The following is an 18,255-nucleotide window of genomic DNA, read 5'->3' on the forward strand; positions in this document are numbered from 1 at the left end:
TGGCTTAGTATGTGTTTTGCTGATAGAAGGTGAAAATGTATTTTCCCTTTAAGTTAGTAAATGGGGGAATCGTTCTTCTGTGGTAGCCCTAAGAAGGTTGGCATAGGGTTATTAACTAGGGGTGCCCACTCAATGGCTGCTAGGACTTCTTCCCAAACTTGACCAACGCGAGGGCAAGTCCACTAAATGTGGTGTACGGTCCCCACGCCACCACATTCTCTCCAGCACTCATTGGGTATATTTCTGTCCAATATGTGGAGTTGCACTGGTGTTTATAGTGCCATCTGTAGAAGATCTTGTGGAGGACCACCCTCCCCTGTGCTTGCTTTGCAAAGTTGATTGTTCATGTATGGATCATGCCCCATTGATTATAGTCTAATACAATACTTGGGTGCTCCTCCCAACCTCTCCTATTCATAGGATATTCTGTGGGGAGTTGGATAGTATAGTACATTATACCAAGTAGGTCAGATGACTGGACGTTGTGAAGCCCTTTAGGAGCTTTTCAAAAGACGTGAGGGGTCTTGTGGTGCTGCCTTTATGCAGGGTTGAAGTACCCATTGCCTGATCTGTATGTAATGGAACCTCTCTTGCTCCAGGATATGGCATGTCCGTCTAATTGTTTGAAGGGGCATGTAGATCCCTAATAGAATAGATCCTGAAGTGATCTATATCCAAAACTTGGATCCCTCCAAACCTGAAGAAAAGTCTATTTTCTCGCGTATCTTGGCCAGGGGAGATGAGTTTGTGATTGTCCACTTCTAGCGGGTGAGGTAATCCCAGGCCTTAAGGGTAACACTTGTTACTTTGAATATGTGTAGGTGTGACATCTCTGCCTCTTAGAAAGCCAAAGGACCTCTGCCAAAAGGTGAGCAGTTATATTTTGGTCTGTAAAGCACCAGGGATGATCTATTTTGTCCTGCAACATTCTGCTACATACCGCACATGGGTTGCAAGTTGGTGTAAGAAGGTGTTCAGAATCCCCAGGCCCCCGAGTTTCTGATGCAGCAAGCTGATGTGGTTGGACCAAGGGCTTTTTCCCATCCTGCATACAGGATTTACCTACATCCCAATTAGTTGTACTAATTCAGTCATCGTAAGAGGGAGTGGGAGGGACTGGAACATGTATAAGATCTAAGGGAGGGTGTTCATTTTAAGTAAGTGATTCTCCCCACCCACAAGAGATCATAAAGGCGCCAGGAGGCAGTCAGAGTTTTAAGTGATCGTGCAACGGGTTTTAAATTGCTTCTAGCATAGCGTACAGGATCTGAAGTCATACTCCAAAATTTGCCAGGAAGTCTAGTGGCCATTGGTCGAGGGCCTCTGATTGAAGGAGAGTCTCCTCCACCCCCCCCCCCCCACCCTCCACCCCCAACACCACTAAACTCATGGATTTCCACGGATTAACTTGAAGGTCCACCAGTGCCCCATATCCCTCTAGGAGTGGGGCTAGATTTCACAAGGATTGAGTTGCATCAAGCAGTGTAAGCAGGGTGTCTACCTCAAAGGCCGAAAACTTAAATGTATCCTGGTGAAATGGTATCCCCCCAAATTCCCTCATGATCTCGAATCTTTTAAAGGAAGGGTGCCAGATAGAGTGCAACTAGCAAAGGGGAAAGGGGGTAGCCCTGTCTTTTGCTGCTTTAGCTCTGGATGTTCTGTGAATAGGACCCATTTGCACTGACTCTTGTCCAGGGAGAGCAATAGTGCGCTTCGAGCCAACCCCGAAAACTAACCCCAAAGCCAGCCCCATTTAAGGAGCCTTCAGTATAGATCAGTCAAATACTTTCTCCTGCACAAGACCTCTTTCCTGTGGGGCTTCCATGCCCGGTCTATGGAATGGAGAGCCCATTTGGTACCGTTGCTAGTTCACCTGGATGGGACAAATCCCATCTGGTTGGTTTCCATCAGATTGGAGAGAGAGGCCTTGAGATGAGTTGCATGGATTTTAGCCATCCTTTTCCCATCGATATTCAAGAGTGGGTAGGGCTGTTCAATTGTCCTAGGCAAGAGTCCTTGTTTTGTTTGGCAATAAGTGAAATCATGGCTTCGTTTCCGCCGTTGCAAAGACAGACTACATGCCTAGGACATGCTGGGTTATACCTCAGAGAACAAGGGCACTATCAGGTGACCACCATATTTATAAAACACAGCTGTGCAGGAGTCAGGCCCTGGACCTTCACTAACCTTAAGTGCTTAATGGCTATTGGAACCTCTGGCTTTGATCGGTTTTATCTATAGCCTCTGTCAGAATGGGTGATGCAAGGTAGTGGTGAGAGGCAGCATATTATATAGGAATGTTCGGATTCTGCGCTTTCAGCCCTGTATAGGGTTCTGTAGAATTTATGGAATTCATTGGTTTTCTCGTCCTGAGGTACACAGGGTTCTGGCAGTGTTATTGTTTTCCCGGATATAACCCTTGGTTTTCTAGCCTTCAGTTTATTGTCAAGAAGGGAACCCGCTCTATTTCCCCCTCCCAATATCAGATTCTCAAGCGTGCCAAAATGCAGTTGGCTTTGTCGTATTCTATTGTACAGAGTTGATCGCGAAGGCAGGTAAGGGTACCTCATTGTTTCTTGGAGATCATATTTGTGGCACTATTCCGTGTGTATCAAATTCTCCGAGTCATAGTAACTCAACCTTCCTCATACGTTCAAGGTGACTAGCTTCTGGCATGTTATAGGCTACTGAGAAGTGTGAGTAGTCAATCGCCAAAGAATGGTGGTGATGCCAGGTGTTGCTCATGCCTAGATCATCTAGGACTGCTTTGCCCACCATTTATATGATTGGTGTACCTCCCTTCCTCTGTGCAGGCATATCAACTGTGTTGTGCATGACTCCGTTATAGTCTCCTCCTGATAAAAGGGGGTTGTCTGCGGTGCTAGCAAATTTTTGGACAATGGAGATTAGGAATGGCTCTTGGCTAGTATTTGGGCAGTACATGGTCCCTCGTGCATTGGGGGTACTCTCCCATGCCCGCATGAATATCCATCTCACCAGGGTATCAGTCCGGGCTTTATCTTTCTTGGAACTTCGTGGCAGCTGATTAACATTGTGATACCTGCTGTCTCAGTGGGGGTTGAAGCATGGTACCAGAGTGGGAAATCTCTGGAGTAGAGATATTGGTACCTACAAGCAGGTGTCTCTTGCAGCAAGCTTGTATCTGCCCCTGACCACCTCAATTCTCTCAGGAGACTAAGCCATTTCATTGGGTTAGTAAGGTCTGGACGTTATGCTAGCACCTGTAGAGGTGGTGGTACATGTTAGTTGTGGGTATGTGAGTGAGGCTGATCTGCGTCTTTGTATTTGCGGGGTGAGTAGGTCGCGAAGTGGGTCTGGTCCGAACCTGATGGTGTTGCATCTCCATGTAGTCTCCACATAAACTCTAAAACCATCATTTCTGAAGCTTAATAACCAAATTGAAACACTTGTGAGAAGAGAAAGTCTTGGTCCAGGAGCTCTGAACTAGGTAATGCTCAACCATGGGTCTATGAGGTAAAGGTGTAGTCTTCGTCATGGAGGCGTATCAGCACTGTGGAAGTACTCAGCCAGATCTCCCTGGGGTTTCCTCGCCCCCCCCCACCTTCCTTCACTTGAAGAAAAAAGAGGAAATTGGGTGAGTGTTAACTTATCAAGGTTAAAGTGTCGAAGTACTTATGTTTGTCCAGCAGTGAGTTGCTGCATTTCTGTGACTTCCTTATCCGTCAAGTGTTCCAGGCTCTAGGTGCTAATCATAAATGCGACAATCTCTCTGCATCTATCTCTTTGGTATTTGGCCTTCGGGCCTCAGGCCACAATGTACAGTGGTCCAATTCTCTCTGTTGTCGGGTATCTGGAACTTCCAAGGACCTTAACTGCTTCTCTTGTAATAATAAATGTAGAAAATTAAGAAGACCCGCTCATCTCAATGCAAACATCAGCAAAAAGGCGTGTACATATGTACTTGTTAAAGGAGAAGTACAAGCTCAAGTTTGTAGAATAGAAAACGCAAATAGTCAGGACTCTAGGGGAGGAGGAGGGAAGTAGACACAAGCTTCAGTAGAATAGAGAAATATAATCAGACACAGCAGAAGTGGAAAGTTACAAGCCTGCATTGCGAAAACCTGTCCCTGAGAAAACGTGTAGCTAAAGGTAGCGCACAGGCACAGGATCAGTGGAGATTAGGCTTTGTAGAGCTGTAGACCAGCAGGGAGTAGAGCAATGTTAGGCTTCAGAGACCAGTCAAGGAAATCTGGTAGTGCAAGTGGTAGTATAGAAGCGTACCGCATAACAGATGCACATGTATCTCATTCCACATCCCCCTTGATTAGCTGTTTTCATTGAAAATATTACTTTTTTGTTCTTAAGTAAAAGTCTGATTATGCAAATGTATGATTTATTTTCATTCACAAAAATGAACAAAAAAAACTGGCCACCACATTGTAATTTGAAGCACAGATACCACTTCATGGTGCTAACTGACCTTCCACGCGCTTTATATTAAACTTTATCATATATTGCTATAGAATTTGTGTAGTCTTTTCTTTAGTCCGACACTCTGAAGGGGCCTAAGAAGCAACTTATGGGTAGCTTAAAGCAAAGTGAGGGACCAGGCCTTTCCCTCCCACTAAAAAGTCTGAAGTGGTGACCCCACCGGTACTTGGTCCTTTTGAATCTCAGGAAGTCTGTGATGGGCTTGAAAGACTTGCACGTGGCCTGGGTGATAGGAGACCAGTCCTAGAGGAGCAGTACTGTAGCTCCATTGAAGGAGATCTGGTCGCTCTCTTGAGTCAAGTACATTAGGAGCTCTTTATCTTCAAAGAAATGGACCCATGTGAGGACATTATTCGGCGAGCTCCCTTGTGAGCATCTTGGTGATACTGTGTGTTCTTTCTACTGGATTCACAAGTGCGTCAGGTATTCCAAGATAGAAAGTGCACTAACCCCATATGCCCAAAAACTGATCCTGGATAATATTAATCAAGAAACAGAAGTCCCACGGGATAAATTTTTCTATCTCAAAAACAGCTCTGTGCAGGTTATAACAACATCACAATCAAATAAACAGTGACACTATTGCACAGTTCAAAAAGTGCTGTTGCAAGACCTTATCGACTGTTCACATCGAGTGCATATCCTGGTGAGCATGAGCAAGAGTGATGGCAGGACATTTCAAGAGGATGTTGGAGGACCATGATGGGGTGATCGAAGGGGGGATGATGGGAAATGTTCTAGTTGTATTGATGTTTTGGTTAATGTTAATGGTTACAACATTGTCCTAATAAAATGGCCTTTTACGCTACAAGTAATAGCGTGGAGGGTAGTTATTGCACGATTCCGGCTAGCAAAGACGCGACTCATGTGAAATTTGTGTTTTTCAGTTTCTGTGAGAAAAAAAACTGGAAAAAACTATGGCGACTTCGCACAACTCTAAATTGTATTTACGCATCATGGCCATGTGCTGCAAACCTCATAGTAACTATCCAAACATATTTGCTCGAGTTCACAGGGAACTCTGAAAAGTTTTGAGCGAAGTATTAAGCTGTGGCTGTCCAAAAACCCGAGACTGAAGGGGCGATTGGGAAGTTGTTTCCATGTGCACTTCGGCATGGGGCAGTACTTCAACTGTATTAAGTGTAAAAACATCTAAATATTTCGTGTTTGATTTAAATTGTCTCTCAAAATGGAGAAATATAATTATTTCCTGTTCACATTAATTTCATTTGCGAAATTCATTTCGAGTTGGCCTGATCCAAACAATATTGCAACTAAATGTCAAATTGGTAATATATACCCAATGTCTCAATGATCTGAACACTATCTGGAGGGAGAATTTGATCTCTGGCTACACCGCGAAATACCTGGTTATCGAAAGTACACTTTAGGAATGCAGTGTGTTTTGTTGGGCAATGATTTCAGGTTTAAATCATGTACATGATGCATAGGTTGTCTCTGCCCTTTAGCAGCTCTGCCACTCTTCCTGTCTCGAACAACCAGGGTAATTGAAAAGAATGACTGCCTGGTACTCCATGTCTATGTATTGCCTACTGCAAAAGAGGCTGAGTTGAAAAACTGAGAGGTTGCTGCTGATTGGTGCAAACTAAGTCCTATTTTATCCTTGCATTTAAGACTGAACTTTAGTATTGTATAGAGTGATGACCTTAGCACAAAGTGGTGTATGATATTGTGAGATGGGTACAAACCTGTACAGTGATGCTGAAAATAGCCCTTCTCCTTGGAATCAGATTTCCATTTGTATCTGGGAGCTTTTGTAGTGTCTTTAGGTGGCACCTTTCAGTTTTCCACTCCAAAGATTCTTTACCAAGAGACCGATTCGAAGTATATCATTAGTGTGTGAACAACTAAGTTTAACATTCCCCATCCACTCCCCACCACGCGTCAGTATGTCTAAGACAGTACGCTTAATGAACTAACTGCTGCCCCTCTCAATGGCATTAAATCAGTCATTGTTGTGTCCTTTGGCTTTGCTCTTTTTCTCGGTTTGCTATCTTAGCATAGAACTGGTTTAAGTATTTCTGGAAACTGAGCATATATTGATTCTTTCTATAGCGGCAGTGCATTTTGTATTGTGTACATTCAAGAATTGTCATGACTGCTTCCAAACTAGCTACTTCAATCACTCCTAAGTTATACTCTCAACGCGCCTGTAAAAAAGCAGGCTAAGTAGCTTCTTGTAATAAGACTGATGCGGTTAGTGTCTAAATATGGCTGCATTTTTGCTTTAGTTACTTTACAGCATTCAGGCTCATTCCAGAGTCTGCCATAATGAGATGATGATCTGCACTGAAAAGTTCAACATTCATTTCTCTTGACATATTGATCATCATCTAGTATGTTCAACTCTGTAGCTTAGGGATTTCAAACTTTTTCCAGTCTGGAGTTCTGAGACCTTCATCCAGGCTTGCACCAGAGGTGCTGCAAATCTGTTTAATCTCCAACAAGAGATGGTGGTGGTAGCCTGGTCATTGTGTGAACACTACAATAGTTCCCATCTCAAGTCATTTATTTTCTAGAGCTTAAAGTAATATTTGTATTATAAAGTTTGTGATTCCTTCTCTCTGTATACTGCTGAGTTAAAAAAAAAAAAAAAAAAAAAACTCCTCCAGTGCATGCAGACATTTTGTGTTGTCTTCACTATGATGTTCTCCATTGTAGGTTGACATTGTTCTTGATTACGCACATGATTAGTTACACACCCACCATCCTAGCAGTCCAATATGGATGGTCAAGACTAACACAGAACTGTTCTTTACTGTACGTTTAAGTTAAGCTTAGATACGTTAGCTTGTGATAGTTGAGACCAAGGAGATAAGAATTTCTCAAACACGGATTTGTTTTTAAAGCATAAGTGGTCAAATTCCTCCAAGAGCATGGGTTTTTGACCATTGACTAGGAGAGATAATCGCCAGAGGTCCTGCCGATGCAAAATCCAGATTTTGCTCTCAGTCAGAGATGCATCAGGAGAGCTAGCTGCAGAAGCTGGGAGCAGAAGTGCTAGGACTTATCTCCTTGGCTAAAGAGGGAGCCGGTTTTTCTGGGGCAAAATTCTGATAACAAACAGCCAGATTTGCTGTTTCATAAGGTATGCTCTAAAATCCATTCCAAATGCTCGACCGGTCAAAATATTATAATTTTTTAGGCTACTAAAATGGTGTAGGGTTTAGAAATAGCTTTAGGTTCTGGGATGCCATTTAATATGCAAAACTGTTTGAAAGGTATTTTCTGATCTCCGTTACAATTTTAACCACAATTTTATTTGTATTCAGTGTTGTTGCCATACTTTTATCTGCACAAGATTAAGGTTTTTAAAATAAACGTAAATTTTTTTTTCTCCATTTTTCTTTGGTACAATGGTTGAGTACATTGTCTGCAAGTCAAACAAATTGTTTCAATTACCACTGTGTCCCTGAACCTATTTAATGGGACTGGTTATAAGTAAACGGAAAGCCCTGCCTGTGCAAAGAACAGCTTATTGGGGTTGGTGTTCGGGCTGCTGTCCACTGGGCTTCTTTAACTCTGGCATATGCACTGAACTTGGACCTTGCACCGTGGGTCTGAGACCCCACCCTTGCAGTCCTGGAGCATATTCCTGGACTTCATCTCAGTCCTACTGGATGTGGAGGTCCAGGGTCTTCCTGAGATTTGGTGAAAATAGTTTATAAGTCTCACCTTACATGGGCTTGGCTCAAACTAGACCGAATTCAATGTTGTAGCCTTTAAAATCCAGATCTTTCCATCCATTGATGCTGTGGATGAAATGGGATGCTCATTGGTAAAAGTTGAATTTTTTTTAATTTTAAGACTTTGTTGATTACAATATATATATGTTCTCTTCATAAGATTGGAATTCAAATAACGTTGCATAGTGCTTTTCATAGTTGAAGAGAAGCTGTCATGCATGTTTGTGCATGAAGTATAGAATGGTTAAGCTGAGGAACGTTGCTGATGCCTTGTCCACATTATATTGATGAAGAAAATTGTAGGGGAATATTTTAGGAGCAAAATATACAACAATAAACATGGTAACTTTCATGCTGGGTTCGGGCTCCTTGTGCTGGAATTCTTATTAAATAAATGTGGCTGAGATCCAGCACCTGAATTCTGAGGTCATCTTGAAGGAACAAAGATTTTTCTTTTTTCCGGTGCACTCCGAATGTCCGATTTATAATTTGCACCGTATTTTACTTCAACCTCTTTTAAGGCTTTGGCAGACTTTTGCAGCTCATGAGCCACTGGCCTGTGCTGACTTAAATTTAAAAAGGCAACCAATAAATGAATGAGATTTGTAACCTCAATAAAGTGAAGTGTGTCTTTTCAGACGGTTTCCAGTTTGGAAGACCAAGGTCCCACCGCTGTAGCTGAAGAACAGCCTAAAAAGCGAGGTCGTAAAAAGAAAACTGAGCTGGTCACTGATCCCTCTAATCCAGTCATCCCAGTTACTGCTTCCACCGGAAAAGAACCTGGCCAGATGGATTGTATAGAAGAGAACGACTCTGCAGAGGATTTGTTCTGCTCCACAAAAGAACAGGTGAGCTGAGATTTATCCTTTTTAATGGGCTAAATCACTTGCAAGCGATATAGCTAAAGGGTTGAATTCCTAGATCCACTGATTAATAAAAAGAAGCAGTAGATTGCTTAGCGAAATTCTTTGTGTAAGTTGAGGGACCTCCACAGAAAGTGTTTTAGTATCAAACCCTGAATATTTATTAAAAATTAATGGTTTACAGAAAGCGAAAATCAAGTTGGCATCAATTAATAATCAAAATTTGTATGCATCACATAATATGCAATTCAAATTCGGTCACAATCTTATAAATCTTAATCAGTGGACGATCATGCATAAAGTCGCCTCAAAGGGAAGGAGAAGAATTCAGTCATCTCTACAAGTGCTCTAAATCTCCTACTCTGCTCCGAATTGCTCTCTAGTGTTCTCTAAGGAGACACAAATTCTAAACATTTTACACCCCTCTACACGCCATTCTACTAAGACTGTCAAACCAAGTTGAAGCAAAATGATACAAATATATGGTCGTTATGTTCTCAATGTTTCTCACAATACAAGCTTCTCTCTCTGTCCTTCAAACTTACGCCATCGGTAACGGATAAGACCGTCGCGGACGCTCCCATGAATTGGTAGTGGGGCGGGTAGGGGGGGGAAAATGGGGAGAAAATACAACAACAAAAACCACTTATCTGCTGGCTGCCGCCTCTCTTCCATCCTCTTCCTGGCTTCTGTTGGAGCATGAAGTAGGATAGGCTTCCCTAAGCCAATCACAACGCTGCAAAGCAGCATTGTAATTGGTAAGCACCTAGGCTCCCTTGAGCCAATCAAAACGCTGCAATGCAGAGTTGTGATTGGCCTCAGTGCAGTGATTCGGCTCTCAGATGGAGAATGGAAGCCTGGGCATGTTCTCCATCCAGGCTGCAATGCAGCTTGGGTGTAGAACATGCGAAGTGCACATGAATGTTTGGCTGGCCAAACATTCATGGGCACTTAGAGTGCCACCGCCCCTTCCCCCTGTACAGCCGAGGCCTGCCCCACAATACTGCCCCAGCGTATAAAAATAAAATAATATCTTGTTTTTATAAAAATTCCTTTTTTGCCTTGCTTTAAGGCAGTGGAGCGATGCTCCTTAGCAGAGGAGCTGCCCCTTTGATAAGATACATGAAGTGGCGGGTGGCAGGGTTGAACAAAAAAGAAAAGAAAAATGTACCTTTTCCCGCTGCTGTCTCAAGACGGCCAGCAAAGCAGTCATGCGCACTTAGTGTGTGCACACCACTCCTCCCCCTGTGCCACCAGCCCCGCCTTAACTCAACCCTGTAGTAAAGAAAAATAACGGTTATTTAATTTTGATTTTTTTCTGCTATGAGAGCAGTGGGGCAACGCTCCTCCATAGCGGAGGAGCTGCCCCTGGATAAATGGATTAGACTGCACACTGCAGGCGTCTTCTTTAATGCACTATTCATTGAAACATTCCTTGATAATCGCAAAGAAAAGAAAACATTTCTTCAAATGGGAAAGAAGGCAAAAGTACATTGTGTTTAAGAATTAGGACGCCAGCTAGCCTACCCGTTAAATGTTTGTGTCATAATACGAGATGGCAAATAGCATCAACATTCTACAATTTAGGCCAACTTTAGCTATAGTCAGTCTATACGTAATAAAACCTAATTTCTCTCTACAAATATCCTGAGCGTGGCCATGCATTAATGAAAGGATTTCCAATAATTTAAAATTCTTCTCTGTCTGAGAATTTAAAGCAAGTCCTAGTGTTTGGGTCCAGACCTTACACCTCAGATATGTACTGATAACTTGAACATGCTTCTGCTAAGCTTTCATAATGTCTCAAATCCTAGTATTCAGTGATGGGCCAAAAACACCCTGAGATATTCTTGGTACTTGAAATAGGCAACATTGGGTCTTGCGTAAAGCGTGTCCCAGCCTAAAGTACCGATGTAGAATTCCAAACACAAAATACAAAACGCATGAAATTACATAACCTGTGTCTACACATAAGTTAATTGTGAAAATAGGGTTATATAGTGATCCTTCAAAGTTGTGAGGTTCAAAAGAGGCAGAATTGTTGGGGTTGGGTGGGTGGGTTGCCCTGATGGGGAAAGCCCCTGACCTATGTGCATATGTGGTTTTCTAATAAGTGGTATCTTTTTTAACAGCCCCACATGACTGAACTGAGTTCAAAGAAACCTAAGTAAGATGTACATTTTATACATGGCCACTTCTATCATTTGGCTGACTGTTTCTAGCATCATGCGAAGTAGTGCATTGACCACACTCTGAAAGCATTTGGGTGGTTGGACATCAAATGTTTTATTTAGTGCCTCTGTGGGATAATAATTCAAAAATAGAAATGTTGTAGAGTTGCCAACAATTATTTAAAATATTGTCATTTCAATCAATATCACTTTGTTGATTCAAGTAATATTCAAAACTTCTATTTTTCTTTTTAAAGGAGCCTGACATGCCTGAAGGTGGTACAACTAAGTCAGAAAAAGAAGAGGTCAATGCAACAGAGTCAAAACCAGAGGCAGCCAAAGCAAATGATGCAGCAAAACCCAAAAAGAGAGGGCGGCCAAAAAAACCTCTTCAATTTGTTGGTAGTGAACATGCCGGTGATGAGGTGGAAACAACTGTTCCTGTTAAGGAAAAGTTAAAGAGGGGAAGGAAAAAGGTGAATCTTGCTTGATGCAGTCCTCTGTTGGTAGATTTGCATTGGTAATTGCAGAAGATATTTTGCAAAGGTGGTAACCTCGAACAGTAACTTGGAGTGGCCTTACAACAGGAGGTGCACTGTTCTCCATTGCATTCATTGCAGATCTTTCTTCTTTTGACTGCACTACTCATTTATGTAATCTGGTTACATACCTTAACACGACAGTAAATTTTCTCCCCTACAGCAACTATTTGTTTATTAATTGAACTCTTCTGTGTTTGTCTGAAGTATTTTTCTGCTAATGGCCCCAGCCTGCTGAAAGATTCTATATTACTGGGTTATTACTTCTTGAAGCCTATATAATATAGGCACGACAATGACAGAACACATTTTTCTTGCTTTACTTATCATTTATAAAAAAATATCTTATTGTGTGTACTTGTATAAAGACATTCCTAAAGGTTTCAGTTAATTGAAAACATTAAAGTGGGAAAAGCACATTCGTGATTGTATGCAATAAGTGGTTGTTATGGGAGGGGCACTATTTCGAAGTGAGAAGTTAATCTTGAATGACCGCTTCATCTCAGGGCATCCTGTTGTGTGCAAGTTTCTCTCGGTTCTCTTGGATGAGGCGGCATAGATCTATCCTCGCTACAGACTGTGTGGCACTTGGAGGGTAATGGTGGGTGGATTGTGATTTTTCAGGCTGAAAAAAAAATAATTCGCCCGCACAGGTGGTAGCCAATATAGGTCATTGATGGATATTGGCTCAGTCATTTGAATTTAAAGAGGGGGACAGCCAATTCCATTCTTCCAAGCAGTGTTGTGAATACAAGGCAAGGCCCTTAGCTGTATCTTTCTATGGAGGTAAGGAATGGGATTTGACAGACTGTGGGTGTTCTTATGCTTATGCTGTTCCTGTCCAAAGACCAAGTAGGAAATGCTAACTTCTGTCTGTTTCTCTCCTTATCATTTGAATGGAGTTCAACAACTATTGTTATTGACTGCCTCTGCCCCAGTAATGGTGTGTTCAAAGTGCTTTATCTGTTGGCCATTGGACGGCTAGTAAGACCTCTTTCCTGTCTGTCATTTCAGAAAGAGCAAGTTGTGGAACAACCTGAAGAACCACAGAATAACCCTGAAAAAACATCCCTTAAAGGCAAGAAATGAGTCTCTCGAAGGATGCAACGGATAATGCAAGTTCTCTGCACACTGCTGATGGTTGTTGGTATTGATTGCATAAAGAGAAAATTTGAATCGCCTCGGTTTTATGTAGGAATCGCTAAGAAGTATCGGCTCTTATGCTTGCCCCTGCATTCGTGTGGCGGTGTGTTTTCTGGTCCTCCAAACAGCAATCTGCACTTTTGCCCACGACCCTTTTCCTTTTGATAACTTAATTATTATGCGTGTCTAAACAGTATTATACACAAATGTAAAATTAATTTTATACGGTATATTAATAAAAGTTCATGGCAAATTATAGAGTTGCAATTGTTTGAGTCCTGCATTTCAAAGTCTACGATATTGACCGATTCTTACTAGTTGGTGATTTTTTCAATTATTTTTTATGAAGTGTTCTGTTTTTTTCTCCCATGGTTTTGTCTTCATGCTGATTTTAACTCATCCTGGATATGTATTGAGGGATTGTCCAACTGATCTTGAAGTGGGCTTTTTCCAGGGCATCAAATGTGTCAATCACACAGGCACTACTTACATGTCTTACCAATTTGCTCCATTTTCTGTGACAGCAGGAAATTTGGCACTTCATTCAGGATGTTGATCTTCGACATTTTCTTCCTCTGATAGCGTATACTAATTGACTAATTTACTTCTGCTTCATGAAAGAGGTCACCACTAAGGAATGTATTTATCCTCCATCCTAAGTTACCATCCCCAGTCCACCTTCCTCCTTGTAGATGTGTGTTTCCTCTCGAGCATTGAGCATTCATATCTCAACTTAATCACAGCCTCAAATTAATTTTAGCATATGCTTAAAGATTTATCCAGTGATCTTACGAAAATGTGTGTTTTACACATGGATGTATAAGTCACGCCTTTATGGCTCAATACAGGACAAAACAATGATAAAACAGCAATGATAAAAAATGAAATATCAATTATCATGCCTGATGTGGATTGTGGTACCACTGAACTTTACATTCCTTTCCACCATCTGAGACCATATTCAAGGCCAACACAAATATCACATGAACTTTTCATGTGGCTAATCAAAACCAAGGAGACGGCTGTGTCCACAAACACAATAACAACAAAACCTAAATCTGTCTAAAAAAGTGTGTGTGACTCATATACATTTGAGTGCAGTGAACCACTGGTTATATTGATCCTATGCACATCTGCTTAAGGAATGCAGCAAACTTTTCCTGAAACTGCTTTGTCAAGACTGAATTGGATATGACCTAAAAGCATTAGTCTGTTTCAGTGAAGTTCATAAATGTATACACCCACTAATCATTGGAAGTGGTGGGCAGGATTATCATTGTGACACACCCTTCAGCTGCTAACTAGAAGGACATTTACAAAGGTTTGGCAACACATATCTGGTCACCTTAGCCTATCCTTAAATTAACTGTTCAGATTTTAGGAGTAGGTGTGGGTGACCATGTGTGAAGAAAATACTGTTCACCCTATTTTTCCCCGGTTGGTAGGGGAACCACACGGTACTGTGGAAAAATAATTTAGGTTGAGGAAAAAAAGTGTTTACTTTGTTTTTCTTTGTCAGTTTCACATACCTGCCAACTTGAAGAACAATGTCCCCGTGAGAGATGGGGCGGGGCCTTGGAAGGGGTGAGGGCTCTCGCCGAGAAGTACCTATGAGGCTCTTTTGAATACCACTCTGAAGCCCCCTCCTCACCACCCCCCCCCAAAAAAACCTTATTGTCCTTGGGTGTTTTCACACCTCTTAATGGACATCAGCAGTTCAAAGCTTTGGCAAATAAGCTGGAAAACCACTATTTACGGTAGTTTACAGCTCGTTTTCCCTGGCACCGTGTGATATTGACACCTCACCTGGAGGCCGTGTAATGGAAGCCAATATAGGGTGTCACATGTTATCACTGTGTGAATTGGCAGGTATGGTTTCATGATTATTTGAGCCACTGGCATATCTTGTGCATGGTAAAAGGTAAACCACTTTTTATCCATCCTGTCAGTGACTTGATACATCTTTTTTAGGTTAAGCTTACCAGACGGCACAAGCTATTGTGGCCTTGCCAAAAACTTGCAGGCTGCCAATTGCTTACCATTGGTTGGCTCTATTGCCACTCATTTGATTGCTTCTCATTCAATGGCTTTCCTTATCCCAATCTTTTATTTGTCACTACCCTGAAGAATAGCCTCTGAACTTGCACTGGCTGGCTTTTATCCTTCCACAGGTCACTTTTATGGAGCCACTTTTCTTTTTTTTCGCTAAATCACTCCATGAGTGCAGGTGTTCCATGACTCTTCCTTGTGTGCTTCTCCCCTTGCTAAATTCCAGTGTTGTACCCCATGTTGTTGCCCTTCTCGTGTTGCAAGCTCTTACTCGTGTGTCTCCTCCAGCAACATTTCTCCCTCTCTTGCACCCCATGTTGCTTCTCGCTTATGTGCTTTGACCCATGTTGCTCTTCCTCATGTGCTGCTTTTCCCCTCCACCGCCCAGTCCCTGTTGCTTCTTTCCATCAACATATTCATTGCCTCCCATGCCTGGTGTCTTAGTTTTCGAATTTTTTATGTTTTATGTATTTTTTGTCGGCAATGAGGACCAGGCAGCAAATTGCTGCCAGTCACTCTTTCTTAATGGAAAAAAAGTACTTTTGCACTACTTTCCTTAAAAGAAAATGTAAGATACTGATAGAGAAACAATACTCCTTTTTTGCATGGTCACTCCACTATTTTTGTTTAATTCTATTGCTGCTTTTTAGACTCTGCACACTGGGGCATTTCTGCCCAGGGTAAAGTAGTCTGTTTTCTGACCCCTAAAGAATGTGGAAATTGGCTAATTGATGTATTAACAAGGCCACAGTATATGATGAAGAAACTGCACCTATGGCATGGCAATCTAAAATGTTGACTGTCAACTGCAGGACTCCTTGAGCCATCTACTAGCATGTCAAAGGAAGAAATGGCTTCAGCCTTTCCATTGTAGCCAGACTACTGCATTGTGAGCTGTTAAAAGAATCTGTTTTAATGGGTAAATCCCTCCTTTTAAAATATTAGTAAACCACCCCTATGTCACCCTTGCAGCCCACAAGGTAGGGTGCATGGGATTTAAAAGTGGGACATGGAGAAAATTAATGTTACATCTCTCTACGGTGAAGCTATTTTCACTGTGGTAGGCCTAGCTGTCATGTAGAACACAAGAGTACAGATTAAAATGCTAATACTGAATCTCTGGAATGGGACCAGCTAGAAAAATAATTAAACCACTATATGTAATACTTATTAAAAATCTACTTCAATGGTGAAGTCATATTTAAAAAAATAATTTTTTAAGAAAAGTAACTTTTAGAAAGTTACCCTTTCTTGCCTGAACTGTCAGAAGGCTAATTAGCATTAGGCTCTAAAAACTCTCTCAGCAGACTGTGAAGAAGTGTGAAATTACTCCCAGAACCACACAGTAAGCTGACCTGAATGGGCAGAGATGACTCCTCTGAGCTCAATTGAATATGCAGATGGTGGCTGTGACCCGCTTGTTGACACCACAGTATCACATACTGTATGACCAGTCTGTCTAAAGCACATATAAAAGTTTTGCAGCCTTCAAATGGAGCAAATCTGGAATACACAAGAATTGTCCTGGCATTCTGTTTGGTTGCTAAAGGAGTTGGCTTTTATCCTAACAGACTTCTATCTCTGAGTTTGTTGTGGGTACGGTGCTACTTCAAACTGGATTGTAGTGCTAGATGTGGGAGGAGACTGCGATTACTATGGTACTCTCCATTCACACCTTACGCTTTCAAGCCCAGGTTTTGACCTGACAATGCATTTTGAGCCTGTTTGTAGTACGGAAATTAAGAACTACCACAAACGTTGGTCAAAAAGGAATGAGGAGAATCTTAGAGTGCCCCCCACCCAGAAGCTGGTGAACCCTATAAAACTACACCCCCAGCTAGCCTTCCTTGGAACACTCGGGACTTGTGAAAGAATATCAGGCCGACTGAACCTGCTGCACTTACCTGTGACCAGTGATAAGGGCCTGAAGAGATTGGAATTCCCCACCTTCCTCCTGAAATTCTCAGACCATAAGTTCTCCGAGAATTATGTGGCTGAACCCTAGATGGCAAAAAACTGAAGAGGCCATTTTTGTGAACAATCTCAACTAGGAATGGGCGATAAATTCCGCTCCAACTGCAGAGTTTGTGGAGTTTTGGCTACTCCACATTTCACTTGCAGCACAGAGTTCCGGCTAAACTCTGCCAACCATGGCCTGGTGGATTTTTTTTCTCGAGTGCGGCTTCCCAGTGGTAAGTTGGTGAGCGAGAATTGCCATCCCCCAAGTACATTTTTTGACTCTAGGATGGCACCTGGGGAGAGTTTCTCAATGCAGGCAGTTGCGACCGCGGTGAGAGCTGGTGCTAGAGTAGAAAATCTGGTGATTTGCAGCAAAAAAGCAGTGCTCTCTGGTGTACTGCATGGTGCTGTTTGTGCTAATTTTGCAGTGCGGAACACGCCTCTGGCACTAAAAATCAGTGCAACATGCAGATTCCACCCACTTAGGAACTCCGGAATCTCGCTGAGTTTTCATGCAATTCCACAGTTTGAGTGAAACTTCGAGTTCCACCCACTCCTAATACCAGTCTACCAGTGGCAACTGGACCTGGGCTGGACTTTGCTGCTGCCTTCTGCCCGATACCTTGAGTCTAAAAGTGCTTCCCCTGTTCTCAAGAGGGATTTGGAAGTGTACTCCTATGGCTGTTTGGGATCTTTTTTTGAAACAGAGCTTCAAGGGGACCAGTCTCAAAAAGTAGTTCCACAACGTGTGATTAAATTTCAGGTATGGCCTTCACGGAGATTCATTTTTCTTCAGAAAAAGGACAAAGCACCTTTTCTAATTAGTTTCAAACCTTTTCAAACGTTCCTACTTCCAGATATTAGTGGGTGTAATCTACTTACTGTATCCTTTCAGTGCTTTATAGCAGTTTGCCTCAAATAGCGCCTAGGCCTTGGTCTGCTGCAAACATGGATTAATTATTTGGAGCTTTGCATTTTTTTGGAGCTATTTTTATTCAAATTTCCGGTTCCCCTTATTGGATTTTAGTTCTTTGGGCGTAATTTTGTTCATTTAATTTACTCCTTTGTAAAATGTAATGGAATTTTATTATGGTGTATGTTTGACTTTTTAAATGTGTTGGTACTTCTAAATGCTTTATACATTTTTGGTAATTTAGGCCTGTCTGCTCTGTGCCATCGCTACCAAGGGGTTGAACTCTGGTTTAAATTATTGAAAGCTTTGGCTGGGCCGAACAATGTAGTTATTTTAATACTTTAATACACCAATCCACCCAACAAACAAACTTTCTCACACCGATCCATCTCGGATCGGTTATTGGTAAATATGATAATTTAATGGCGCCCACCTTAT

At 42.0% G+C, this 18,255-nt stretch overlaps 1 protein-coding gene across 1 annotated transcript in view; it reads left to right on the forward strand.

Moving 5' to 3' along the window:
• The window catches only part of LOC146857420 (uncharacterized), a 90,439-nt gene extending 77,287 nt beyond the window's left edge, over nt 1-13,152 (forward strand). Inside the window, exons 3-5 of the mRNA XM_085647917.1 lie at nt 8,819-9,028; nt 11,472-11,690; nt 12,768-13,152. Of these exons, the coding sequence (XP_085504043.1) occupies nt 8,819-9,028; nt 11,472-11,690; nt 12,768-12,842 (504 nt within the window). The 3' untranslated portion in view covers nt 12,843-13,152. The remainder of the gene's footprint in view (nt 1-8,818; nt 9,029-11,471; nt 11,691-12,767) is intronic.
• Nucleotides 13,153-18,255: the final 5,103 nt, after the last annotated feature.

The sequence above is a fragment of the Triturus cristatus genome, chromosome 3_2 (assembly GCF_964204655.1).
Source record: "Triturus cristatus chromosome 3_2, aTriCri1.1, whole genome shotgun sequence".
Lineage (NCBI taxonomy): Eukaryota > Metazoa > Chordata > Amphibia > Caudata > Salamandridae > Triturus > Triturus cristatus.